Source organism: Dysidea avara, chromosome 7 (assembly GCF_963678975.1).
Source record: "Dysidea avara chromosome 7, odDysAvar1.4, whole genome shotgun sequence".
NCBI classification, from domain to species: Eukaryota; Metazoa; Porifera; class Demospongiae; order Dictyoceratida; family Dysideidae; genus Dysidea; species Dysidea avara.
In genome coordinates this window covers 38769156-38795530 of record NC_089278.1, presented here as the reverse complement: position 1 = coordinate 38795530, position 26375 = coordinate 38769156, and the positions used below count along the sequence as shown (strand labels likewise).

General features: G+C 40.5%; 4 protein-coding genes across 4 annotated transcripts in view; 3 read left to right on the top strand and 1 right to left on the bottom strand.

Annotated features, from left to right (window-relative positions):
• Positions 1–1075: 1075 nt before the first annotated feature.
• LOC136260027 (fatty acyl-CoA reductase 1-like) lies at positions 1076–8412 on the top strand. The gene is made up of 12 exons (XM_066053620.1): positions 1076–1398; positions 2701–2876; positions 2926–2998; positions 3054–3160; positions 3446–3623; positions 5889–5933; positions 5982–6100; positions 6152–6219; positions 6782–6953; positions 7251–7323; positions 7661–7845; positions 8101–8412. Exons 1-12 carry the CDS (start codon positions 1183–1185, stop codon positions 8264–8266), a joined length of 1578 nt encoding a protein of 525 aa, XP_065909692.1. The 5' UTR covers positions 1076–1182; the 3' UTR covers positions 8267–8412.
• On the bottom strand, positions 8282–18769 carry LOC136260023 (uncharacterized). Its single transcript, XM_066053614.1, has 15 exons — positions 18376–18769; positions 17356–17407; positions 17044–17148; positions 16838–16996; positions 16681–16743; positions 16070–16117; positions 15956–16017; positions 15189–15369; positions 12865–12975; positions 12788–12811; positions 12515–12592; positions 11141–12098; positions 9545–10233; positions 9371–9450; positions 8282–8566 (listed from the first exon to the last, which is right to left on the bottom strand). Exons 1-14 carry the CDS (start codon positions 18513–18515, stop codon positions 9388–9390), a joined length of 2733 nt encoding a protein of 910 aa, XP_065909686.1. The 5' UTR covers positions 18516–18769; the 3' UTR covers positions 8282–8566; positions 9371–9387.
• LOC136260024 (xylosyl- and glucuronyltransferase LARGE2s-like) lies at positions 18624–26241 on the top strand. The gene is made up of 20 exons (XM_066053616.1): positions 18624–18771; positions 19017–19183; positions 19233–19404; positions 19459–19493; positions 19743–19838; positions 19885–19971; positions 20018–20095; positions 20282–20413; positions 20738–20833; positions 20876–20905; positions 21237–21394; positions 21609–21666; positions 21808–21897; positions 21946–22167; positions 22314–22429; positions 22481–22621; positions 22812–22884; positions 22932–23056; positions 25933–26031; positions 26081–26241. The coding sequence occupies exons 1-20, from the start codon at positions 18684–18686 to the stop codon at positions 26163–26165; spliced, it is 2148 nt and encodes a 715-aa protein (XP_065909688.1). The 5' UTR covers positions 18624–18683; the 3' UTR covers positions 26166–26241.
• LOC136260022 (DNA damage-binding protein 1-like) overlaps positions 26203–26375 on the top strand; it is a 55520-nt gene continuing 55347 nt past the window's right edge. Inside the window, exon 1 of the mRNA XM_066053613.1 lies at positions 26203–26297. The gene's annotated coding sequence lies outside the window, so the exon portion shown is untranslated. The remainder of the gene's footprint in view (positions 26298–26375) is intronic.

Below are 26375 nucleotides of genomic sequence, written 5' to 3'. Positions count from 1 at the left end.
ACTCCAGCTCATGACTCCACTCCAGCTCATTACTCTCATGTTCATTACAAAGCTACCAGGTGACATAATTATTAGCAACATCTTCATTATATTTTCATGATTAAAAAGACAATTAACCTGTTTATTTGTAGTTAGACTGTTTTTGGTTTTCCTCAGTTGGGACAGGTCAAGTCCCCTGGACAACATCAGCATGTGCAGACTGTAAATATTTGTGGTGAAATCTGCAAACGTAATGCACCTTGTAATGCAGTACAAAATTCTTGGAGAGACGTCCAAGTTGATAGTTATAGCTATGCAGATTAAATGCTATCCCACTAGGGACCTGTGAGAAGGCTAAAGCCTGTGAATACAGGGAGTCTGAAACATGTAACAAGAACATTGCAGAAAAAAAAGATCAGATTTCACTACTCAGATCAGTAATTTAGTGCTGTCTGCCCAGTAGCTATATCAATCAATTGCAAATATATCTTGTAGATCCTTTTGTAAGTAAAGGATCTATGTATATTTTGGTTAAAACCCCTGGGCAGGGTACTAGTTTGGACTCTGAAAAGTGTAGATGTAGCGACAGTGGGACATGGATGCATTGATCACGTCCCCACCCTCTCCCAGTGATCATGGCAGCACGCATGGGAAAGACAAGAAGGTCACCTACCAAAGTGGGTACCTGTATATTGTTGTACGGCACAGCCGATTTATTTGTATGGAGTGATAAATTCTTTATGCTTCAATGCAGCCTATAGTGAGGATAATGCCACTCTCTGTTTTGTACATGTGGTGCTATTTGGAGCCAGAACAATTTCAGTGGAATAACTTATTATTATCAATTTTAGTCAAATGACAAGAGTTGCACAAAAGGTTGAGCCTGCAAATGTGCTCCCCAAAAGGACAACACACAAATACAAAAACAACAAATAAAACAGTACAATAGTAGATAAATACAAAGCAACATTTAGTTAAGCGCCGGGGGGCAACACGGAATAGTTTGGGGTCAGTTATCCCTATTCTTTTTTTTTCTTGTAAAATGATAATATTTTTTGACCACTTGGTGAAAGGTGTAATCTGAACGCATAGCACGTGCCACCCACGTGAAAAAGGTTAATTTAAAGGTCAGGCGTTGACGAGTGTTGATAGCTGTCTCTGCCTTGGTGCTAGCTGTCATCTGTACGTACGTGTTTTGCGAAGATGTCCCACTTTCAGGAAACTGATTCGAGGATGGGCGTAAAGGAGTTCTACGCTGGGAAGGGGATCTTCGTAACCGGCGCGACCGGTTTTATGGGAAAAGTTCTAGTGGAAAAGTTACTACGCAGCGTGCCGGATATTGGCGTCGTGTACATACTAGTGAGACAGAAGCGCGGCAAGACGAGCAAGGAGCGGCTAGAAGACCTTCTATCCTCTAGAGTTAGTTTATAGTTTATACTGACCTTTACTTGGCAGCGGGAAGGGTGTGGCTGTATTCCTGGAGTACTAGTTCAGGAAGTATGACCACTACAAGACAGCTTGTGTGGGATAACCAGGATTAACCATTGCATTATATAAAGTCAGTTTTAGCAGCTTTTCTGTGCCAGCCTTAGTCAGCATTTTCCACAGCAATATTATTGCGACCCATTATGTGTCTCCTGAATATGAACATATTGTATAGTGTACTGATTAGGACACACATGGGTAATTAAGTTGGTTGCTTTAATAGTTACTGGTTGGATTTAGTCCTAATTCATAATACGTTGTTTTCATCCTAATCCGTCCTTAGGTATGTGTACAAATTTTCCTTTTTCCCATCAACCATCAAATTATGGAACCAACTCCCTGCTGATGTAATTAATTCCTCTACCCCTAATGAGTTTTGTAATAACTTAAGTAACTTTTATGATCACACCTGTGCGTTATAATCTTTTGATTGCTGCACAGTAATAAATATAATAATATGTACCACAGAAAACATAGCCACAACATGTCACTAGTTATTTTCAGACTGCAAACATCAAACTCATCACATCACCACAGTTATCAGGTTATCACATTCCTGGTTGATGGTTGCAGTAATGTGAATGGCCATTGTCATTTTGCCTGTCATCTTGACCACACAGTTGTTGCTATGCTTGTCTTACAAGCTACTCTCACATATTATGTAACAATGTAGCTCATGTTACTTATTGACATAAACCACCAGTAATGCCTGAAGGAGTAAATTAATAGTGTAAGATGATATGACAAGATTGCCTGTAAGGCTGGTGTTTATTTGAAGTATAATGGCTACTATCATAATGTTAGTTTAATTTGAGGAGGAACAAGTAAAATTGGATTATTAAATTAATCTAAACACATACATACACACAGACGTACATACAAGCACACCACACACACACACACACACACACACACACACACACACACACACACGTACTGCTCAGATGCAATGTCATCTTGTGAGCGATTATTAACCTTGCTAATTGAAGGGTGTGGCACCCATTTCGCTTGTGAGTATTCAACCCGTTTCATTTGGCATGAATACTCGCAGGAAAACGGATACCATGCCAGCAAGTTTTTAAATCGCTTCCACTCTCATGAGACGACATTACATTTGAGCTGTACCATGCTACACACTAACACACACACACACTACACACACTAACACACACACACACACACACACACACACACATACATATTATGAACTATGAGTTAGGACCACACCCTCTTCAGGTGTTTGATGTCCTGAAGGAGCAGTCGTCCAACTGGATGGAAAAGATTAAGATGGTGGAGGGAGCACTAGAACAGCCAGACCTTGGGTTGAGTGAGGAGGATCTTCGTCATGTTAGTGATGAAGTATCTGTGGTGTTCCATACAGCAGCCACCATCAAGTTTGATGCTCCACTGAGGTGTGTACATGTGATGTACATGTGATGTAGCATTATCTCATCACTACAGGGAGTCATTGGATCATAATGTAGTGGGGTTGAAACACATACTTGATGTGGCCAGGAAGATAAAGAAGTTAGAGGTGATCACTAACATGTCTGTCATTAAACACCCCTCACATGCCCACTACACTACAGGCATTTGTACACACCTCTACAGCTTATTGTCAGTGTGACAGGAAACACATCGATGAGGTGTTGTACCCTTGTGACTTTGATCCCACCCATCTGCTGGAGGCTAAGAAGTGAGTGGAATGTGTTGGTAGAACTAGTTAAACTTGTCGAGCAGGTAATTAGCTTATTAGAGGACACCTCAAATGTGCAACTAAAATTTTCATTGTGTCTTTGAAAATAGAAGTGGTTCAATGTGTTATCCTTGACTTTTATTTCTAAGAAAATTGTAGTAAACTGTTTATCAATGTGTCCATAGAGTAGCTACAATTGTGTGGTATATCATGGGATCACCATGTACAGGGTTCTGTATGTGTACATGCAATGGTGTTAGTGTGTAATCCCCACCCCCTTCCCAGGTGGATGACAGACCACCAGTTGGAACTACTAAGTCCGACACTAGTCAAGGACATGCCCAACACGTACACGTATACTAAGAAATTAGCTGAAGAGTACCTGAGGAAGGAGGCCAGTGACCTGCCCATTACTGTTGTGAGACCATCCATTGTAGGAGCTGCTTACAAGGAACCAGTTGATGTGAGTTGTTTGTAGGTGCTAGGGGAAGAGGCTGGAGGGGTACTGTATCCCATACAATGTCACTCAATATCACAATATGGTTTAAAAATTCGGTAAAGTTATTTTATTAGCTAGTAGTGGTGTGCAATATAGGATATTTTCCTATCACGACTATTGCACAGAACATATCATATATCACGATATACAACTCATCACTCAGATAGTGTATTTACACTACTGATGACACTTGTAGCAGTGATGTACTAGAAGTACAATACAACATGGTACATGACTAGCATACAACATTGTAAGCTCTTTTATCAAAAAAAGTACAGTGTACAATGACATCTTGGGTACATTTTTCTTTAATTATAGCTAAAATCTATGCCTAGGCTTATATCACGATATATTGTACTTTGCGTGGGAGGATCAAAGCGATTCCACGTATCGTATTTTCCATACAGTACTAATCAACTGCATAACTGTACTGTATGAGTCATACAGTACAGTTATGCGCTTGATTGGGCAAATACAGTACAGTTATGCGGAGAATTTATTTGTGGAATGTTACGTAAATAACTGTAAATCGCTAAAACCAGCCAAACTAATCCTACGACTTCGTTCTACGGCTAGGAATAGATTGTATAGACACTTACTGATCGTCTGATCACGAAGCTTTTAAAACACGACTCCACTAAGACAGCACGACTGATCATGCGCGTGACATTGTAAATCGCTAAAACTAGCCAAACTAATCCTATTAGTTCGTTTTACAACTAGAAATAGAATAGTTAAACACTTACTGGTATCCTTATCACTGAAAATCGCAGCGGTTTGAGTACTAGAGAAAATCGCTCTGAGCCAGACGCGACCAAGAAGTACAATATAACACTTAAAGCACCGCCTTGCTTGTGTGTACGAAAAATACAGTACTCGGGGGGTGTCTCGAGGCAAATACAGCACTCAGCTTCGCCTCGTGCTGTATTAGCCTCTCGACACACCCTCTCGTGCTGTATTTTCCGTACACACGTGCGGCGGTGCTTTAACTCTAACATAAAGATTCTATATCATATCACAACATTAAAATTTTATCACAATATTTCGATATATATCACATATCGCACATCACTAATAGCTTTTAGCTAGTATATTAACTATCATAGGGATTTCCCCACCGAGCTATGCTGTAATACCATCATTCATCTCTTGTTTCATGACTTTTTATTGCTTGGATCCCTACTTCATTTTAAAGTTAATATACTAGTTTGGTATTTTTGATATAGCATACTGTTATACACACTATCAGGGTGACTGCTGTATTAGAGTATCTTGAGTCATCCTTTCAGGGGTGTGGCATATTTTCATAGCATTATGAATACTAGACCAATCATAACAGAGTGTGTCATCATGATTGAGTAAATAGATTGGTCTGGCAAGATCGCATTAATAGGCATAGCATTGAACCTATCGTGAAGTTACTGGTATCTATTGAGCATAAGCACTTAAATATGTTTGCGGTGTCTAAATATGTTACTCAAGGAAACTGTTAATAGGGAAAATTAACACCCCAATATAGTTTTATTGCATGAAGACTAGCCTGATTGAAGATAAAAAGAAAGACGAGGCACAGAGGGCACACGCCCAAAAGGCACATATTTGATATTAGATTGACGAATATTATATATAGTGATTTTCACCAGATATTTCTAGGATGATTTTTAAAGGCAGCACATTAGGCAGAATTTTGGGTGGTGCACATCATACTGTACTGTTTGACAATATAATAGTGGTTGACTGCTCTATTAGAATATCTTTTCATGGCTATACTATCATCACATGATCTGTAGTATGCATTATGACTACAATAGTGGTATTTGGGTGTGGTTGTCTCTTTGTGGTAGGGCTGAAATGGATTGCAATCTATCTGGATATCCAGAACAAAATCTTTCCAGATATCCTATGGAATAGTGGAATAGTGATATGATCACTTTCTAGAAGATCTCACATACTGTAATATGCTTTGCTCATAATTTAGATTACAAACAAGCATACACTGATATTATGATGATTAGACTTTGTGTGTGAATGCACAATATGTGAGTGGACCTGGTATTGACTGGGGAAGTAGTCTACCCCACATTGAATTGTTACACCCGAGTAGCGCACAGGTGGCCATAGCCAGTATTTCTCAGGGAAGGTACTTACATGACCTATTAGTAGCTGAAACTGTTTTATTAAATGTATTGTATGTACATAACAAAGTCATGTATGGCTTCTCCACTGTAGGGTTGGGTAGATGTGATCACTGGCTCTACAGGGATCATTGCTGCAGTAAGTTAACACCAATCATAACACACACCCCTCTACTCTCCCTCACAGTTTGGTAAAGGCTTGCTGAAGGTGATGAAGGTCGATATTGGATCAATAGCCGACATTATACCAGTTGATATGGTGGATAATCTGATCATCTCTGCTGCCTGGATCACTGCCGTTGACAAGTGGGTGTGGCTAGATACATGTAACAGCTAATAACAGCCTCTCCCCTGCAGGCCATCCAGTCCACTGGTTTATAACTTCACTGCTCTACCAACCAACGCTTGTACCTGGGCTGATCTGTGTACGTCTGTGTGTGTGTGTGCGTGCGTGCATGAGAGCGCGTGTGTGTACGTTACAGTTGGGTTTAGTTGGGGTCACACAGTAGGTGAAGATCCTTCAGGTGCCCACACCTTCACTTGTGACAGCCTCCTGTGGGTTAATAGTCCTGTCCCAAGAGGATTTGAACTCATACCTCCCCACAGCTGGTTCACTGGGTGGGTGTGTGACCATGCTAGCCAAAGGCTTTGCTTTGCTTGTGTGTGAGCATTTAGAATACCGTATAGTGGACTTTTCGAGGAAGAACTATTTTGCAGATTGCCATCATCCAAAATTTTTGAAGTGGAATTTTTTGCTTCTTTCAAGCTGCAAACCCTGAAGGGGAAAATTTTCACAGATTGGAGTCAATCCAGGGAAATTCACACCCCCTCCATTGCTATATGGTAGTAGTAGTAGTAGTTACACACTATGATGGTTGTCATTACAATAGTAGTTACACTGTGATGGTGGTCATTGCAATAGTAGTTGCACACTGTGATGGTGATCATTACATTAACAGTTACACAGTCTGGTGGTTGTCATTACAGACTCTATTCTCACTCCTTACCTTACCGACAACCCATTTGACCAGTTGTTTCGTCGACCATATGGCTCCCCATCACGTCCAGCCTTCCTCTACCCAATATATCACTTCTTCAGTCATCTTATACCAGCTTTTGTGGCTGACTTGATGTTGAGACTGACTGGCAGGAAACCACAGTGAGTCCATCTGTCTGTTGTACCTTTGTGTGTTATCTGTACGTATGTGTGTATTTGGTTGTTGGGTGCTATGTATGTTGGTATGGCTACCCAACACTGATGCAACATGTCAAGGTCCTGTATTGTTAGTATGGAAACACTAGTTAACAACACCACAGATCAGCAAGGTCATATTTCATTTCCTCTTAATAAACACAATGAAAATACCACCTTGTTGCCACAGTAACCATCATACACAGTTGTAGGCAGTCTATCAACTACTCTATTAGTACAGTCACTATATTACTGTTGTTATAGGATGATGTTCATCTATAGCAGACTCAGTAAGGCACTGAATACATTAGAATACTTCACCTGCAATCGTTGGACGGTAAGTAACTGTATCAGATGTGTCTGAAATGTAGAACTACTTGTTGTACAAGATGTGTGGATCAAAGTTTTAGGATTGTTTATGAGAATGACTTCTTTGTGTTTTGTTGTTACACTATTTATAATTAGCTAGTGGATGGGGTATAGGCTTAGAGATTTTAACAATAATTAAAACAAGTTGTTTTTAAGGTGATAAACAAAAATAATTAATGTTGGTCTTATCTCTTATCAAGCTGTTAACAAAACAAATAATTGACTTTACAGTTCACTTAGTTATCTCATTATCCCTTTGTACTGATCACCCCCCATACTGTCACCTTACCATACATCCCCTACAGTGGAGCAGAGACAACACAGAACAGTTGTGGTCCTTGATGAGCCCAGAGGATCAGGAACTGTTCAACTTCAATCTCCACCAGGTACACTTACAAAGTTACTTTGAGGGATACTGTCGAGGAATCAAAGAGTTTATACTGAAAGATGACATGACCAAGATACCACAACATCGTAAACAGATCACTAGGTGAGTATTGTAGATATCAATCTGCAGTAAATGGTTGTTAGAAAAGCACCCGTAATATGACCCGTTGAATCCTTGAAGCGAAAAATTTGTAGAATTTTACTTTTATTGATGGTAATCCATTTCATTATCTTAAAGGACATCATATCCAAGTCCTGCTATTAAGAGATAAGGACATCTCTCAACACCATTAACCCCAAAATGGTGTCCCATCTCAAGTTGTTGTAGTTACATATCACGACCATCACTATTGTACAGGTTACGCAACATCCGCTACATGTTCAACTTGTTGGTCTTCATAATATCAGCCAGACTGGTCTACCTCAAGTCAGAACTAGCCAGACAGATATGGGGAAAACTACTAAATGTGTTCTTCAAGTGGTTACAATTCCTTCAGCTACCTACCCAGCTGCTTAAAATATAACATGTGACCATCGAGTGAAATATTGAACAGTTTTGTAATCCAACAACACATGAGAAAGATATATTATCATCCCATTGTACAGATATCAAAAAAATTTATTGTTTGCAATGTTGTGTATTTTACAATAAATAAAATGTTGATACATACATACTGTATAATGAGAGACGATTAATGCTAATTACAAAACTTATAAAAGTTAGTTGACTAACAACAATAAACTTGTACACAACACAAAACAATTATAACGATGATATACGTATGAAATCTGAAGTGCAATTTGTGACGTGTGTAAATTTGAACCTGTAGAGGTAAGAGATGTTATTATGACAACCAGCTTGTTTTGATAAGGAGCCTCACTACATAATTGATAACATGTGACCACTACCTGCTTACAAAGGCCGACTCCAATATCCCAAACTGAGAAATTTATTACTTTAGGTATTCATAATTTCCAGCTATTCCACATACATATACTTACCCCTCCCTCCTACACAAAAGTGTAAAATATAGTGATAGTATTGTATGATCAGTGTTAATATTTTTGGTTGCTAGCTAAAGTCCTCCGACTTGTCAGAATGTAGGCATTGAAACAATGTTGAACATTACTTGGCTGTGTATATATATATATAGCCAGCTCTGAAGCAGTCATTCAGAATCCAGCTGCAACTCAACCTTCACCACCTTAAACATTCTAACTTAGTACTAAATTATTGCTATTAAGACCAACATTTTTTAAAAAGTGTACAGGTTCTTTCCCCCCAGCGTACTCTCTGTAATCCTGGACGATCTTTAATAGGCAACCAAGCGGTATTTGTCCAATGCACCTATCAGTTTAACAAGTAAAATAGCTCCATTAAGACTAACTTATGAACTAGAGGAGTTTGGTCACATGTCATTAAAGGATCAACCCCAACATCTTGGTATTGATAAAAATACATGACAAACTATGATTCCTACAGCTGCTACCCAACGCTTTTAGTCTAAGAAAGAAACGCTATGTTATGCAAGCATGATTGACCTCCTGAGACAGTTAATAACAAAGTGGGCCTCATGATATCACTGGTCCCAAAGTGTCCATTACAGGATAATATGTATAGTACTCACTTAATGACCACAGGTGGTCACTGGGTCGTCCTCACTTGTTCAACACTGTTCCTAATATCCATTGAAGCTGCAGCAGCTGCCTGTGAGACCACAATATGATTAGAATACAGTTACAACATGTAGATAACTAGCTATGGAATGTTAGCTTGCAATTACACTCTAATTACAGCTCACCATCATATTGCTCCATAGTCCAGTTGGTCTGATCTCACTAGACAGGTCATTTTGTAGTGGTTGTGTGCCCTGCATCCTAGGGGGTGTGGCTAGTCCCTGAGGTGTGGCTGCAGCAGCAACAGTAGGCCATGCAAATATGTTGTGCACAAATGATGGGGAACCCAGCCCAAAATTGACTGGGCTATCATTTACTGATTCATTTTGAGGTCGACTGTCAACAAAATGGCGTCCATAATTGTGGTAGATCATAGGAGGGGTGGTCTGGTGATCTGAGGTGGATGAAGCCCCTGGTGGTACAACAGAGTTCTGATTGTTGTTAGTATTATGAGCTACAGCCACACCCCCCATAGCTACTAGGTGTGGCAACTGCTGGCCAATCAACTGTCTAGTTGGCATTACAGTGCCGACTACTTGATGATCCCTCGGAGTACCAGCAGCTGCGGCCGCAGCAAGGTTGTTCTGCTCCACGATGACAGCAGCTGTAGCCAGTGTGTGTAATGGTGAGGCTAGGACTGCCGCTGCTTGTTGTTGCCTTGGTGATGGGTCAACTGGTTGATCATGGTAATGTTGAGGGGTGTGGTCTACATCTGGGCGTACTGAATGCTGTGACAATGGTGCTGGTGGCTGGAGATTGGCTGGATTCCTTACTGATGAATGTCTCTGTATAACAGAGGCGTGTCCTCTTGATCCTACAGAGGGGAATAACCCAAATAAATACCAGGTTGATTATGTGAAATCTGCTTAATTTGGCCAAACTTTCCTGTCTACTTAAAAATCCACTAATTTGTCAAACCGACCTGCCTAATGTAGCCACCTTCTTAATTAGTCTCGTGTGGCACAGACCACTTGTTAGGCACAGGGGCTTATCACTTTCAGTATAAGTGCCCGCACCTAGAAAAAGTCTGGCACATTTCCGGCACCAAAGTTGTTCTTGTGGATCCCAGAAAGGTTGGGATAACACCTCAGGTATAATGGGTCCACGTGCACACATTCAGGAGAGTAGAGATTGCAACGAAGGTTGTTATGATTGTCAACGAAGGCATAATGCTTATGGAACACAAGGTAAATGTCGGCTTCTACTATGTCATTTCTACTAGTCTTGCCTGTAGTATCTAAGTAGAACTACCACGAAGTGTTGCTGAGACACAACAGTTGTGCCTGTACTTGTATGGCTTCTTAGAACAACTTTGGTGTTGGAAATGTGCCAGACTGAACATTTTAGGCACAGGTGCTTATACTGAAAGTGATAAGGCCCTGTGCCTAAAATATAGTCTGTGCCACACAAGACTACTGCTTAATAAGGTCAGAATTGACCTTATTAGAGCAGGTATCAAAATAACACTACCCTAGGACTGAACAGGTCCAATGCTCATCCACACAACTTAAATGATAAGAAACTTGACTCTACCTAAAGCCATATGTAATAAACATGTCCAAAATTGGCATTTCCTTTAGGAGTAATACAGCCCCAATTACTGGATAGTAAACTAGTGATTTCTGCTATTTCTAAACCTCCTCCATACACACTAAGGATTATGTGGCTTCGTCACTTGTCTAATAAACGTGTAGAGATGTACTGCACTATAACACACTTACCATGACCAACAGGTAGCTGTTCTCCATTTCTTGTAGATGGTCCAGGAAGGGATCCATCATTGCCGTTATAGTAATGACCTCTGGTAGTTAGTGATGATGTGTTACCATCCTCTGGGCAATATAAGGGGTTTCCCCCTGCAGACATTGCTTCAGAGGGACTGGGGGTCCTTGAACGTGAAGGTGACATCACTGGCATCGATGGAGACGTTGATAATGAAGATGGGGAGTTCATTAAAATGGAGGCCAGGGAACTTGGAGAAGAAATATCTTCACTTCTTTCTGGTGAGGTTGACGGGGAGTCAGCTACATCAGGTGATTGATTTTGCTGATGATAAAACTGACCACCCCTTCTGTTAGAGACCACTGCAGCCATGTCTTCTCTATTGTTAGAATTACTACTGTAGTTGACTGCAGCTGGGTTATTATGATGAGGTCCTACTAGGAAGATATCCCTTGTGATAGGAATGACACTGATGTCCCCTGTAGGCTGGTCATGAGGCTGCACCTCTGGTGGCCTATCTCCCATTGTAGAGCGAAGTGCTCCAACGTAGTTAGACACTTGAGGGACTTGTGGTACAGCAGCTACCCCAGTATAGGGCAGGTTGATGGCAGTGGGTACAGTAGAGAGAGCTGGTAGTGTTCCAATTGGGAAATGAGAGGCGATGGCAGGAAATGGAGCAAAGGTGTATGGTGAAGAGTACGTGTTTGAAGGAATGAACTGAGGAGGAGTGGCTGGGAACGTGAAGAATGATCCAGTGGGAGCTGTGGCCTGTATTGACCATGGCTGTAGACTCTGTGACATGTGCCAGGACAAGAGGTCAGGCAATATTCCACTGGAACTGGAGTATGGCTGAACTCCTTGTGGTGGCTGTGATGATGGCAGCAATGGTGGTGGAAAATTTGCTGCTGATTGTGCACGTTGATGATGGTGAGGGAGAATACCCGACGAGGATGGTCCCTATATACAGACAAATGATAACTTGAAATATGACCGACAAAGTCAATTACTATATTTGTCAGTGTGTATTTAGAAGCCCTTCACTCATCAAGACTACTTGTCTACACTATTGGCTTCAGCACATGTGCTGGAGTAATGAGAGTGATACTGGCTTACATCACACTACTAGCTACCACTACACAGACACTAACTAGTTAAAATAATAATTACCATGGCTTCTGACATGCTGTTTATTCAAGTGACATGAAGAATATCATGAATTAATTAAATTCACAACTTAATCCCTTACAGTAGATCAAGCTTGTTGTACTGTGTAATATGGACACCTCAGGGTCCAAAGTATCTAGATTATGTAGCTGTTCTCAAGTGTCCACATTAAAAGGTATTAACAAACAAGGAGGCTTAAGAAGTCATACCTGAGCATAAGCCGCCCTCTCAGGTCTCTGTACCACAGACCGATGATGTAAGGTATCCTTGTTCCTCCTCAGGTAGTTCTAAAAGTGACCACACACACACAGAGTAACACTAACAATGACATAACCCTCATGACACCTTGTGACTTGTCCTTATTAGTGAGGTGTCCTGATTTCAGGGGTTTAAATGTGTGTATACTAATACAAATGGGACCATGGACAAATGTCAGGATGTCCTTATTAGTACAGTTTCAAGGGATTTTACTCATCACTTACCAATAACTCCTTCAGTTTGGGTCCCTACACACAACACACATCATAAACAACAACATATTGTTTTGTGTTAGCCTTACCCTCAGCTCCACAGTGAACGCTGCTATCTTCTTACGAACATCGTTCCATGTGAAGAACATGACATTATGCCCAGTGGTGGAGACTCGGTCAACAAACCCAACACCAGAACACTACAAGTGATAAGATTGGGCAATACTGCAAACTAGTGCTATATTTATCACATATACCACTTTAGTGTGGGCGTTCAAAGGCACTGCTCAGGGTTAACTCGCATATTTCCCGGGCAATATCATGGGAAAGTTTGATACCCAGCCAGTTCAAAGAACAATGCACTTTGACTCATTATATTGAGCGACATAGAGCTTTGTATTGTGGGACTCATTTTTGTAGTGGTTGCTTATATAAGCTGAGTATATTTGCTAAGATAGACTAGTTGGTTGTTAGTAAAGGATAATGAAGGCACAAAATAATTGTTTGGGCGATCATGGATGCGTATTTCTACCCACTGCGTATCAGCTTTTCAACAGACCACAGAACAGCACAGCTACTACTGCTATGCTGAAATAGGTTAGTAACTTACAGTCCTAAGTACTTAACGTAATAGAATAACTTACTTACTGTCCCAGTAGCAAGTTAGTTGGCTTAACTTAGTACAAAAATGATAACAATATAAACTCCATCCCACAATCACAAGTTTTCTAACATTACGCGTTGAAGCATAGTAACGTATTAATGACATTTTAATGTATGGATAACGTTCTGGTGGCTGTTATTAGCCCACGCTATTAAAACCATGATCGATCTTCAGATGCTACTGTATAAAACAAACGGGATGAGTTCTCGTTAGTTCTTTCACCTATTAGGTGAGTACGCCCCAAGTGATATACATCACTTATACCACGGCTGCTTGGTATTTGCTGATATTATATACCAGCAGCCCTCGGGCTTTGGATGTATATATCAGCAAATCTCTCACAGCTGTGGTATAACTATTAAATACATTTGTTAACAAGAAGTGACACCACGAAAGCTGTGGTGTTTGATTTGTGGAGTTTAATGTACTTTGCCAGTCATGAATAACTACAAAGATACTTTATTTTGACCCATTAACGGCCACCGCCACATGGTGGTGGCATGGCATCATAACTCACTCATAGAATAAACTTTAGCCTTGCCATACATTTCATAGCAAGATGCGCTAGTACTGAAACGGACATGCCCATAGAGGTCCCGTTTCTAGGATAACTGAAACTAGTGTGCATTTGTTATGTAATAGAGTAAAGTGTAACCTTTTATAATAGGCAAAATAAATTGTTCCTCGAATTAAAAAACTAGTAGCAGATAACAAAGAAAGTGTTATACATTGATGGAGACAGGTAAAGTCCCAGATGTGGCATGGTGGACACAAGTGCAGATATGTATGTGCCACAACAAATCACGAAGAAACCAGCTGTGTAATGAATCGCACTGTAAGAAAACTGCATAGAATAGTTCTTTGGAGTATAATACACCTTTGTAAATAGTTAGTTGGGATTCCGTTGCTTGTTCGGGATGGTTTTACCAAAGTTTAGACTGTTGTGGTTACTGTTATGTAAACAAAAACAACAAAGTCGACCTCCTAAGTTTATAGTGAGTATTTTGATATATGGTTACTAAGTAGTTCTGTGTATGGACGATATCTGCAATGACGTTTGTTGACATCACAAAACAAAATGGCCGTGCTAGTGTGGGGAGTTTGTACAAGGAGGTATTGGGCGAGATAGTGTTTCCCTATGATAGCGTTTATAAAGGGTGAAGGTGAGGCATATAGTATACAGATAAGCCTAGTTGTGTCTGAATTTAAAATTTTTGGTCTGCTTTCCTTGTTGGAATGCGTTTTTCATCACCACGGTACGTGTACTACTTCTTACCTTTATTATCTTGTGGTTCCAAGTATAGAAAACTACAGACAACATTCATTTCGAATACTGCATTTAAAAGTCTCTGAAGCCCCCACACTAACACAGGTATTTGGTCAATTATGACATCAAATTTCGTCATAGCGGATATCATCCATTGGATGGTTAGTATGATGTGATTCGGCAATTCAGCCAGTGGTGCCAGAGAATTTGACCTTGAATGGGTTATAATTAATACTTATGGAATTATATAGGTACTGGTAGACTTGATTATTAACATATAATCCATTACTAGTAACACACAAACTGTAACCACCTCTACTATTAAACATTTAGTTGAATGATCATCAATTATCACCCTGATGTGGATTTAATCAAGACGAATGAATTTAGTATATTAGCTAGTTATAGTGTTTATTAAAATTGCTTGACGTGTCAGTCTAATGTATACCCACACTGTTCAAATATAAGTCACAGGTGCTTACTGTATGTCTCTTCAGTTGTTGTAGGAACTGTGTGGAGGCTGGGTCCTGTGAGGTACTGAGGAAGTAGAAGTTTAATGGAGTCATGTCCCCTGCTGACAATCTTAGTTGATGGAGGAATGACTTGATGTTGGGATGGACAAATGGATAAACTTTAATGAAGTTTTTCCATCCTGAAGTGCATCTGTAACAAAATAAGAGATCTCTTAGAACTGCAGCACAACTGTTGTCCAGGTCAGTTCATGTACTTAGAGCCCTATCTTAAACTATTTGCAAATCTATACACATCTAGTTTCAAACAGGCATACCTCATAAAGGATTCAGTCAATATAGATTTTATTAATCATCAATTATACAGTGTGACTAAATGGCCTTTGTAGTTTCTACCAGTCATTGCACTATGGGAGGAGTTGTTTAAGAGACGGTATGAAATCCAGTTCACTGGAGTTTTAAGTTTTTGCTTTTTTTTAAAACGGTTTCAGACTTGAAGTGTCCACATTAAACCATATAAGGACAATACAAAGAGCTATCCAATAGTGGCTGCACATAGTTGTTAATCACCACAACTCAATGACAACACTTGGGGGAGTACTAATAGAATCCTGACATATCATAGCACTAGACACATGATAACACAAGCAGATGCTACTCAACAGCTACTACTCAACAGCTACTACACACACCTGCTAGGCTTGATGTACAAATCATATACCACATGAGACTGACACATATAACATGCAAAAGTGAAATAACATACGACAAAGCCTTACAAGTGACAGTGGTTGCGATTATTGTAGGTAGCCAAGAAACAACTTGTTTGTACCTCACGCCCCTGTACAGTAAACATCAAGTAAAAAACAACAATAACAACACACACAACTCACCATTACCATCCAATGTAGTACTCCACTCCATTGTACAGTTTCCCCATTCTATGTGTGAATAACAATGTTGGCTATAAGTGTGGACACTTGAGCACATCTACATAATCCAGACTATTATTAGTTTATGTCCTATTGGTTGAATGGTTCAAGTGTCCATATTACATATGTAGCTAGGTGCCTTATAGTACACATGATGGTTGACCTTTGTACCCTACACACAGTGTACACTATACCAATAGCACTTGTACAACAATAGCTGACTAGCTGCTACAGGTAGCTAACCTGACCTTTGTACCTTCACTGGGTACACTTGAAACTAAACCTCTTGTAAACAATGTGAGTGTAGTGTGTTGTGTGCCATGTATGTGTATGGTTGTCAATACACAGTGAGGTTAATGCTAACTAAGCTTTGTTTAAAGCTTCATTGTCAGCTTGTAGCACATACAAATATACAATGGGTTATACAATACAATACACTACTATCAGAGATGTAGTGTAGTGTAGTATGTTGCTGCAGGGCTTAGTCCCAGAGCTCTTGTTGGTCCAATACAAGTTGCTCAGTGTCCCTCTTTGGGTGTCCCTGGTGTGGGATAGTCTATGGTACTACTTACTTGTTCCAAGCTCTGCAACATGGACTGGGGTAGTTTGATCTTGGAGCAGTTGACATTGTGTTCCTGTAAAAGTAAGTTAGAATATAAATGTATGATACGTCCTGGAATGTATAATATCATCACATATGCTAGTACACACACGCGTGCATGCACATACCTCTAGTTTACTAGCAGAGAAGTGAAGGCTACAGGTTAAACAAGGTAGCAGTTTATTGGGACAATCATTAGTGTGTAACGTCATCTGCTTGCGATTACACTTGTACAAACAACCATTAGGACAGTCGATTAATATGAACTGACACTCTTGGCTGTGGGACTATAACGGACATACAAATCACAACAAACAACACAGCATGATCATACCTCCAATTCTCTGAGTTCACCGTTCCAGTTACATCCTTCATCGTCACCATGACAACTGACATGTAGTGACAGTACTTCACGTTTGGCATAGTTATCATAGAACAACTGAATACAAAACAACGACATTAGGAGTTGTGTATTACACACTAGTGGAACCTGTTAATGTGGACACTTGAGGATACCAACATAATCCTAACATTTAGTGTCGCATACTATCCCTTAGGACCACTTGATAATCAGGACACTATTACTAGGTCCCAAGTAGTCTTCATTATACATACACACCCACGCACAACACACACACTCACATACCTGACTAGACAACACCTTGCTATTATCCACAGGACATCTTGGTCCAGTCTCCCTACAAACACAACACACTTGTTGACACATGAGCACAACACTGCTGGAATGTTACTAAGGTAAGCTGGAACCATGGTAACAGAAAACAAACAATCTTTTTAATGGCTTCGCCCACAACAAAGTGACCCATGTTGAAAGGTGCAATAAAACAAGGAGGGGCTGTAGACTTGCAGGCATGAAATGCACCAAAGAAATGAAGTATTTGGTGGAAAACAACAACACAGCTTTTATGGCTGCTAGGAAAACAAGGTACCAATGAGGCTTCAATTCCCACCTCATCACAGTTGGTATGCTATTGTGTTGTGTGTATTAACAAGTCTACAGGCTCCAAAGGGTAAACAATCTTTACACCTTACTGTAATCATTTTGTAGGCCATCAACACACAAAGGTGTGGACCTCCTGTCCTCAACTTCTTGTGTACTGCAGTGTGTGTACACAGAGCAAGTAGCATTATCACTGTTGTGTATAGCGTTGTGTATAGCAGTGAAACACGTGTATATAGTATTGACTAAGTGTGTGTGTGGTACATGTGTAACATATAGAGCGTGTAGTGGCATGTTACTATATAGTAAGGTCAGTATATGGCTCCAGCTAGCCTGTCCTACTGCACACAAACAAAACAGATACCACACTATTCATAATTGTCACCCTAAACACAGGTGCTGTGAGGCATCTGGCTGTACTGTTTACACGCTATTGAAGAACCCTTAACACCCCAACAATCAAATACACCACTAAATAAATGAATGCCCCTGTAAACCATTCACCAGGCTGGCAGCTGGCCTGGAATGCTAGTAGTCAAGTTTTAATTCATTCATTACAAAGTGTTTATTAGAACAATAGGTAGATAACACACAACACTTTATGTGTCAGGGACACAACATGTTAACCCTTTACCCTGAGAAATCTCCCTTATCAAAAAACAATAACCAGGTAGCTAGCAGGGTAAACATACTCCTACAACTTACCTTAACGCTCTCTGTATACACACGGCACAGAAGCGGTGTCCACACGGCGTTTGCATTGGGTCTCGTTGAGCCAGTAAACAAATGGGGCACTCGAGTCGCTTTTCAAGCGGAGGATGGAATTTCGCGTCGTAGCCTTCCATTGTTCCACTGTGACCACAGTACGTGTCTTCTCGACACAGACGAGACAACACAACACTTCTCTTAATTCTTGACAAATGGTTGAGGAAAAGTTTGTGTTCTAAAACTTGGTGGCGGTCACTCCGTAAACTCTATTAGTCCGGGTAGGGCAGGAGTCCGGATACTAGTCGATGAAGCGAAGAGTCTTTGCTCGAAGGAGACAGCTAGTAACGTTCCTTCTAATCTGTGGCCTTCTCCTTAGCCTGTGGTATATATTTGGTGAGTGGTTAACATACGCTACGACCTTAAACGATTTCCAGTGAGACAGTCCCTCCCCTTTTGTGCAGCAGTACGTCATGCAGCCATAAGACTTGGCCCTTCCTTGATGAAAGAGATAAATATTTTTTCAGTCTCTCGGTGTTACCGTAGACGTTCCAATTGACTTAGTCAGTCGTAACAGAATTCTGTCAACCTCTCTAAATACCTGACTATGTCAAAGTTAATAATGTGATGATCACGTCTAGGATCTGCACATCATATAGAACAACTTGATCGAGTTGTCAGTGACAGTAAACAAACCAGGCTGTCTTCACCGGGGAAGTTGCACACTGCTGCTTCAAACAACAATGTTAGCAATCAAAGTCGGATTTACAATTACTTTGATCTACCATTGACAACTGATAGCTGTCAGGTAAGTAACAGTCAACAACATGCACACATGATCACTGATCTTCTAACAGGTCATACACATTGCAATAGTTGTCGCAGGGTACAACACCAGCAGAGATGTCGTGGTGTTGATCAAGTCAATATTGTTCTATCGTCGTTCTCCTCTACATTTCCATTTCATTACAGATCAAATAGCTAGACACATACTCAACACTTTATTTCATTCATGGCAGTTACCATCAGGTACACTCCTCCAACTTTGTTTATAACACTTTACCATGTGTACCTGTTGTGTAGTGAATACTAGCTACTACAAGGTGGATGATTATGCTGTGAGTGGACAGTGTCACCTGTACAGTGGAACTGCTCTATAAGGGGACACCATTGTCATGTTGGTTAGGGCTTTATATAATCTATTGAGCCTTAGTAACCATGCAGGTGTGTGTCCTGATTTCAGAGTGTGCATGTAAACTAATAGAAATGGGACCACAGACAAGTCACCTGACTATATCCATTATGTAGTCTACTGTTGGTAATCTCTTAAGAGATATTCCACTGGTGTCACTATTGTATTGCTCCAGGCTAGAGTGACAATGATAGACAATGCTCACTATTCTGGTGTGTATGGGCTAATGAAGTTGGTCCTCCCTGAAGCCCTGCCTGTATCCCTATCACAGGTAACCCTAGCTGATGTCTGGCTCACTTTGATCATGTTGCTAATAGGTGATAGTTCTTGACACTGATCTAACATTCACTACTGATGTTACCTTGTTATGGAGGATCATGTCAAAGATGAAAGGCCTTAGCAAGGTTTCCTCACTGTACACACCATGTGTTGTTAAGGAGTCATCATCAGTTGTTAGGTTTAGTTGAGAACCAAAGTGACTGGTACCTGGGTACTCTCTGGAGGAACTATAAAGTGTGGCCAGCCATTGTAAGTGACCACCTCTGTCTCTACCTTGTGTTGTTTATATAGTCATCAGATGTCTCAACATTATACTGTACAAACAGTGATCCCTTACAAATAATGTATGCTACACAACACACTACACTAGCTATGCTACACACTCATTCATGCACGTACACACAGACTATGCTACAGACGTACTGTACATTACAGGGAAGGGGGTTTAATACAGGAGTGATGTTGATGGACCTAACTGGCCTGAGATCCATCAACTGGTACCACACATGGAACAGTATTGCAATGAGAGTGTTGAAGGTGAAGCAGTCAACTCCACTAGCTGATCAGGTACTAACACTATAACTGGACAGTTTGGTGGAAGGACATTATGTGAATGAGCAGTGTATAATGAAACTAAAGTGTATCTGTAAGTTTTGCTATACTGTTTTGCTGCTACCAGCAAATGTTTTGGGTCTTTAGCAAAAGAGAACTCTGACATCTAGGCATACTACACACCCGCCTTATGATTCATTACCTCATCTAAAATGATAAACAGTAAATATCACAAGTGTACTATGAAGAGACAGACTACTATTAGCTAATTCACTCAATATCCTCATTCCAAACTGTCCAGCTATTGCTGATAACCTCAAGTGATGACATCATCAATAGGACATCATCAATGCAGTCATCAAACACTATCCTGATATACATTACATCATCCCTTGTTATTGGAATGTTCAGCTTAGTGAACACTCACTTAGTGAGGTAATTACCCCCAACTAGACTGTGATGTCATTGTTGCTATAGGACTGTTACCATGGTGAACACCAGTATAAGGTGGGTATTAACTTGGGGAACCTCTTAATACCTCCATAATTCAGGTCTCCATAGATATTAACATCTGAAAACAACAACCTGTTACCGTAAACGATGGAAGTTTGGAGTAAATAAAGTTTAGTGAATTTGGCAAATCGAGGAAATTCGCCAAACTTTCATTCACCAATCAGCTATTCAGTATATAGATCCATATTAGCTACATGGTAAATTCACCAAACTTTTGTCTGCCAACCTGCTTCGCATGCTGATTTGCCAAACTGTCTTGCCAAACTTTTGTTGTTTACGGTATTACATGCACAAACTTACTAGTCCCAAAATGTCCTTTATAAAGAGGTTCCACTATATATTGTACGTGCTACTAATGGAGGTCACATGGGGTCAGGTGATCCACTGGAACTCTCCATTAAAGACACATGTGGACATCAAACATGTTGAACATTTTCGTCATCTTCATAACATCTTCATGCAGCTGGATGGCAGTCAGTTAAGGTAGTTAGCTGGTAAGACCTGAGGAAGTTGGTCATCATTCATCTCATGATCTCAAAATTGTCACATGTGTCCCAGATCCCTTACAAACTTTCTCAACGTTGCTTTCCTAGCTAACAATCACTTGATGACATTATTTGGTAGTGTAAAGAGTTATGACCAACCTTCCCTGGCCAGTATATGCACATGCACACACAGAGTGTGGTACCCTATGTAGGTCACCTCTATTATTCTGTGGTCAACATGATGATGTCACCAGTAACATATCTTCTAAGGTTTGTAGTGTTTACTCATTGTTGGAATACTTTAATGTATTAGTGTGTGTAGTTTGATACCAAGTGTCTGTGTGTAGTGTGTATGTACAGTAGAATGGTGACTCTATATAGTGTAGTGTTGCAACTCTAACACTACTCCAGGTTAACAACAGTGATCATTGCTGGCAGTTCACACAACACACTACACTATACAGGACACACCCCTACTTCATCCATTACAACTACAAACAGGTACCCACCAACCCTACACACACTTTGTCACCTATACCCCTCCCTTAGCCAGCAGGTCACACTGATGTCACGCTGGTAGCTCAATTGTCTCACGATCGTTTACACATGCTTGAGGCACTTTGTGACCACTGGGAGGGACCAATCAGTTTATCCTTATACCTCACTGACCCTGAGGCTAGCCACTTCTTACAACTAGCTACTAGCTCTCCTGTCATTAGTCACAGGACTAATATTGCATTTCATGTGGTGTACAAGTCGATCAATGATGCAGTAAGTGTTGTGTTGTTATTGTTGTTTGTAACTATAGTAACCTGTTATGTCCGCACATGTAGCTCCATTACAGTAAGTTTGTCATGTAATGTTGGGTGTTTTACAACCTTTAATGAAAACTGTTTAATCAACTGCTACAATTGCAGGGGTTTTATCCTGTCAATTACATGCGCAATGTAGCCCTGAGGCATGCCAACACTCAATATGTGTTCTTATCTGATATTGATTTCTTGCCGAGCTATGGGCTCCATGATTATCTCAAGTTAGTATATCACCTATTGGGGTGTGTGTAATATGGCTGCTGCACTTGTAGAGGTTTAGTAAAAGATGAAATATCAGAGAGGAAGATATTTGTCATTCCAGCATTTGAGACACTTCGATATCGGCTAGAGTTTCCCAGTGATAAGCTTAGTTTATTGAGAATGTTGGATGAAGGGACTCTCTATACATTCAGGTATGGTATTCAGTGGACACCTGTAATGGAGACAGTTTTAGCACCAAGATTGTTTGGCCCTTTTTACTGTAATAAAGAGATAACAAAGTATGAAGCGTCCCTATTATGGGGACTCCCTATTATGGACATTATCTTATAGTCAATTTATCATTAGTCCTCAAGTAGTTTAGTAGACTTTACATCACTATAGGTACCATGTTTGGAAGAGAGGTCATTCTGCTACTGACTATGCCAAATGGAGAACAGCTGTAAATCCATATAAGGTGTGTTACTATTAGCAATGTTACTGTTAATAGCAATAATGTCACAGGTGGAGTGGTCACCAGACTATGAGCCTTATATAGTAGTACGCAGTGATGTACCATTGTATGATACACAATTTGTCGGGTTTGGTTGGAACAAAGTATCTCACATCATGAGGCTGGATGCTATGGGGTAACTGACTGTGTAAAGTGTAGTGTGGTAATATACCCTCCAACATCTACAAGCTCAGTTATGCTTTGACCACAAATTTCCCTTACGGTTTGGCCAGCCATATCTGAAACATTAAAATTAATATATTCAGTTCTTCATATTAGCTTTTTAATGAAGTTGGAGGTGTGGTCAGTAGTACACTATAGTCTTTAGAGAGATCTGTATCCTACATTCTATGGTTCATTAAACACAAGTGATATTGGGAGTTGTGTGGTTTAAAGTCAGGGGTGAAGGTACACTGTGAAGCCCCATAAATTCCAGGGACATGAAAGTGTCCTTATTAAATAGGTGTTATGCTCTTGGGCCTAGCAAAGAATGGAAGCACGGATAACTGTATTGTGTGGTGTCCAGAGGGTTGTTATTGACTTTGTGCTACAGGCAGCTGTAAACAATTAGTTCACTACAACATTACACACACTACAAACCTAGTTTGTTTATGCCTCCAGCAAATAAACTGGACAAGATGTAGAACACTGCTACAAGCAAGTTGTAACTTGTGGCCACAACACTATCATGGCAGGCTTTGAATCCTCTACATCCTATTGTGTTAGCAGTTTCTGTTGAATTACCTACTAATTGTTACCATAGAAATGGAGAGAGAGTATAATAGATTCACAACAGGGGTCTTCACTCGCATCCATTGAAAGACCACAATCACAGAAACCTGAACAATTTTCTTGTGTTACTTGCTTCTGACCGAATTTCTAACAAACAACACTCTTTGAATAAAGTGATTTTGAGTGTTGATACACATACGTGTAGTTTCTATGTGCCAAAGAACACTATCACAAGATGAAGACAAGGGAAAACCTGACCTTGTGACTTGTAGACATCTGATCACTAATGTTGATAGAAAAGGTGATTACTTGGTGGAAGTGGGACCAGAATATTATGATGGTGGAGAGAATTTGCTTAAAAAGGTGATCCTTTTAAAAGTGAAATAACGATGTTTTCTTTAATCCACAACGGGTTTGGGTCCACGTTTTCAACTCTAACAGTGGACAACTTGTATAAGCTGGGCTTAGCCCCAAAGAGATTTCACAATAATATCTCGATGATTAAAACTGTACATGTTTCTGGGTATTCTGTTTGACTGGTAGCACACATAATACAGTGTATTGGATTACCAAGTTGATCTTGTAGGGTAGTGGCGGGTGGCAAGAAATGTGTTCTAGGAAATCCAGTACATTTTTGTGGCAGCACACCAAACTGATAGCTGATGTTGTTCATGTTTCTAGTCTACACATCAGATATGGGATAGTTGGCACATACCAGGGGATATACCACCAGGCCACTATGATAGCAGTCACTGCCTTTACGACATAGATCACTCATTCACTCTAAGGCTTCTATTTTGTAGTCTCTCCAGCCAGCCTTATGTGATTTAGTTGGGAAAACTGGCAAGACTAGATATTCTGATTGCTTTCAAACCATCAAACTACAGAGTTCTTATCCACCCTTCCTGCTACTCGATTGGCTTTAATTAGCCAGCCAATATTTTAGCTGGATTTGACTTCTGAGCTTGAGCAGACAGTGTTTGCACTGTTTAGCATGGGCCGGGCTGGGAACAAGGCTAGTGGCACCTTAAGACTACGCATGTTACACTATGTTCACACTACCTTCTAACCCAGGTACAGTATGACACAGCTTGTAATAAATTGCAGTGTGTCCAGGGTGCTGAACTGGCAGCCCAGTATGACAAGACGAGGTGGGCTGGTAGGGTACAATGTGAACACATTCTGGGCTGGCTGACTCAGTTAACAGCAATGATTTGTTTATGGCCATACAGTGAATATTTTCTATACTCTAGAAGTATTCTACGATGGTACTGCAAGACATGCCATACTCCCTGATCTAAAGATATATCAATATCCTCATGCACCACCACCTGGCTAAAATACACTGGCTAAAATACACTGGCTATAACCACTGTACAGGTTACTTGTTAAGTTGTCAACCTTGTGCACTTGTTCCCTATTTGTGACCTCCTACAGCTACCCTACTCTAAGGCTACTCTATTGGTCATACGACTATCCTATCCTAAGGCTTTCATGTTAGTAGTACCCTAAGCCTATACTGTTAGTGGTATCCTAAGGCTATCCTGTTGGTGGTACCCAACGGCTCTTCTGCTAGTGTGGTACCCTAACGCTATCCTGTTAGTAGTACCCCCCCCCCCCCCCCCCCTCTAAAAAAATGAGTAAAATAAATCCTCCTTGGTCATACAGTACATACGTATCACTGACAGGATAGCCTTAGGTTACCATTAACATGTGTAGCCTTGCTATCTGTTACAAGTCTTCTCCAGGGGATATGATGAGGTAGTAGGGCTGTAAATCAGACTTCTAATAAATCACATGATACCTGTTCCCCCACCCTCTAACTGTGTGTCTCCCACACCTGTATGTATTTTAGTAGGGTCACTGCTGGGGACTATGAAGAAATTTGACTATTGCTACCAGCTGGGCACTAGGGTATCAGTAACATGACCACATTGTTTTTGGTGTAGCCGGTTATTATAAGCTACAAAGGTGTTTAGTGTGACCAGCAAAGACCAAATGTTATGGAAATTATATAGCCATATTAGGAATATGCAATGCTATATATGAGCCGAGGAATCTAACTTGCAACTACAGTTCCCCATACACACACCTCACAGATAGCTAATGTCTAAACACTTCATTGTTTATGAAGATGGCAAGCAAAAAGCAATGTACCCAAAAGCTCAGACTGCCATCAAATCATTCTAGGGACTGAATACAGCACAAACACTCCCGGTCACTTGATCCAGGAATAAATAAATCATAACATGATGTTAACATGTATACTGTTTTGTACAGGTATCAGTTTCATGTCATACCCGACCACTTTATCATTCACATACCACATTCTCCATCACTCGATATCTCCATGTTCCGTTCCAACCCTCACTACAGACAGTAAGTCATCCCTTGTTGTCATAGTAACCACCATTTCCGGTACCCACAGGTGTCTCCAGCGCATAAAGAATCAGTTCCAGCGTAACTTAGTGAAGGAGTTTGGTAGTGACGCCTTCAAATACCTCACCAGATAACACGCACATGTAAATAATATATTTTATTGTAAAATCATTTCGGCGCTTAGCGTACAAGTGCGCCAGGTCCACGTGAGACAGATGTTTAGTGGCGGGTAGCTCAGTACGAATAAATAACCAGACCTGATTGAGGTGAATTAGTGTAGTAGTGTAGTGTTTGTGTCTGGTAGAGTCGGCGTGTTGAGGTATTATTTGTGTATGTTGCGCACT

Bases quoted from the DNA above. Each gene is read 5' to 3' on its own strand.
- LOC136260027 (XM_066053620.1), top strand. From the start codon at position 1,183: ATGTCCCACTTTCAGGAAACTGATTCGAGGATGGGCGTAAAGGAGTTC. The intron at 3,161-3,445 runs GTGAGTGGAATG...CCCCCTTCCCAG, and splicing joins CATCTGCTGGAGGCTAAGAA to GTGGATGACAGACCACCAGT. The intron at 6,220-6,781 runs GTACGTCTGTGT...TTGTCATTACAG, and splicing joins TTGTACCTGGGCTGATCTGT to ACTCTATTCTCACTCCTTAC.
- LOC136260023 (XM_066053614.1), bottom strand. From the start codon at position 18,515: ATGGAAGGCTACGACGCGAAATTCCATCCTCCGCTTGAAAAGCGACTC. The intron at 16,744-16,837 runs GTATGTGCATGC...TTACTTTTACAG, and splicing joins TCTCTGCTAGTAAACTAGAG to GAACACAATGTCAACTGCTC. The intron at 16,118-16,680 runs GTAAGTAGTACC...ATTCACACATAG, and splicing joins TGTTGCAGAGCTTGGAACAA to AATGGGGAAACTGTACAATG.
- LOC136260024 (XM_066053616.1), top strand. From the start codon at position 18,684: ATGAAGCGAAGAGTCTTTGCTCGAAGGAGACAGCTAGTAACGTTCCTT. The intron at 22,885-22,931 runs GTGTGTTACTAT...ATAATGTCACAG, and splicing joins CAGCTGTAAATCCATATAAG to GTGGAGTGGTCACCAGACTA. The intron at 23,057-25,932 runs GTAACTGACTGT...TGTTTTGTACAG, and splicing joins ATGAGGCTGGATGCTATGGG to GTATCAGTTTCATGTCATAC.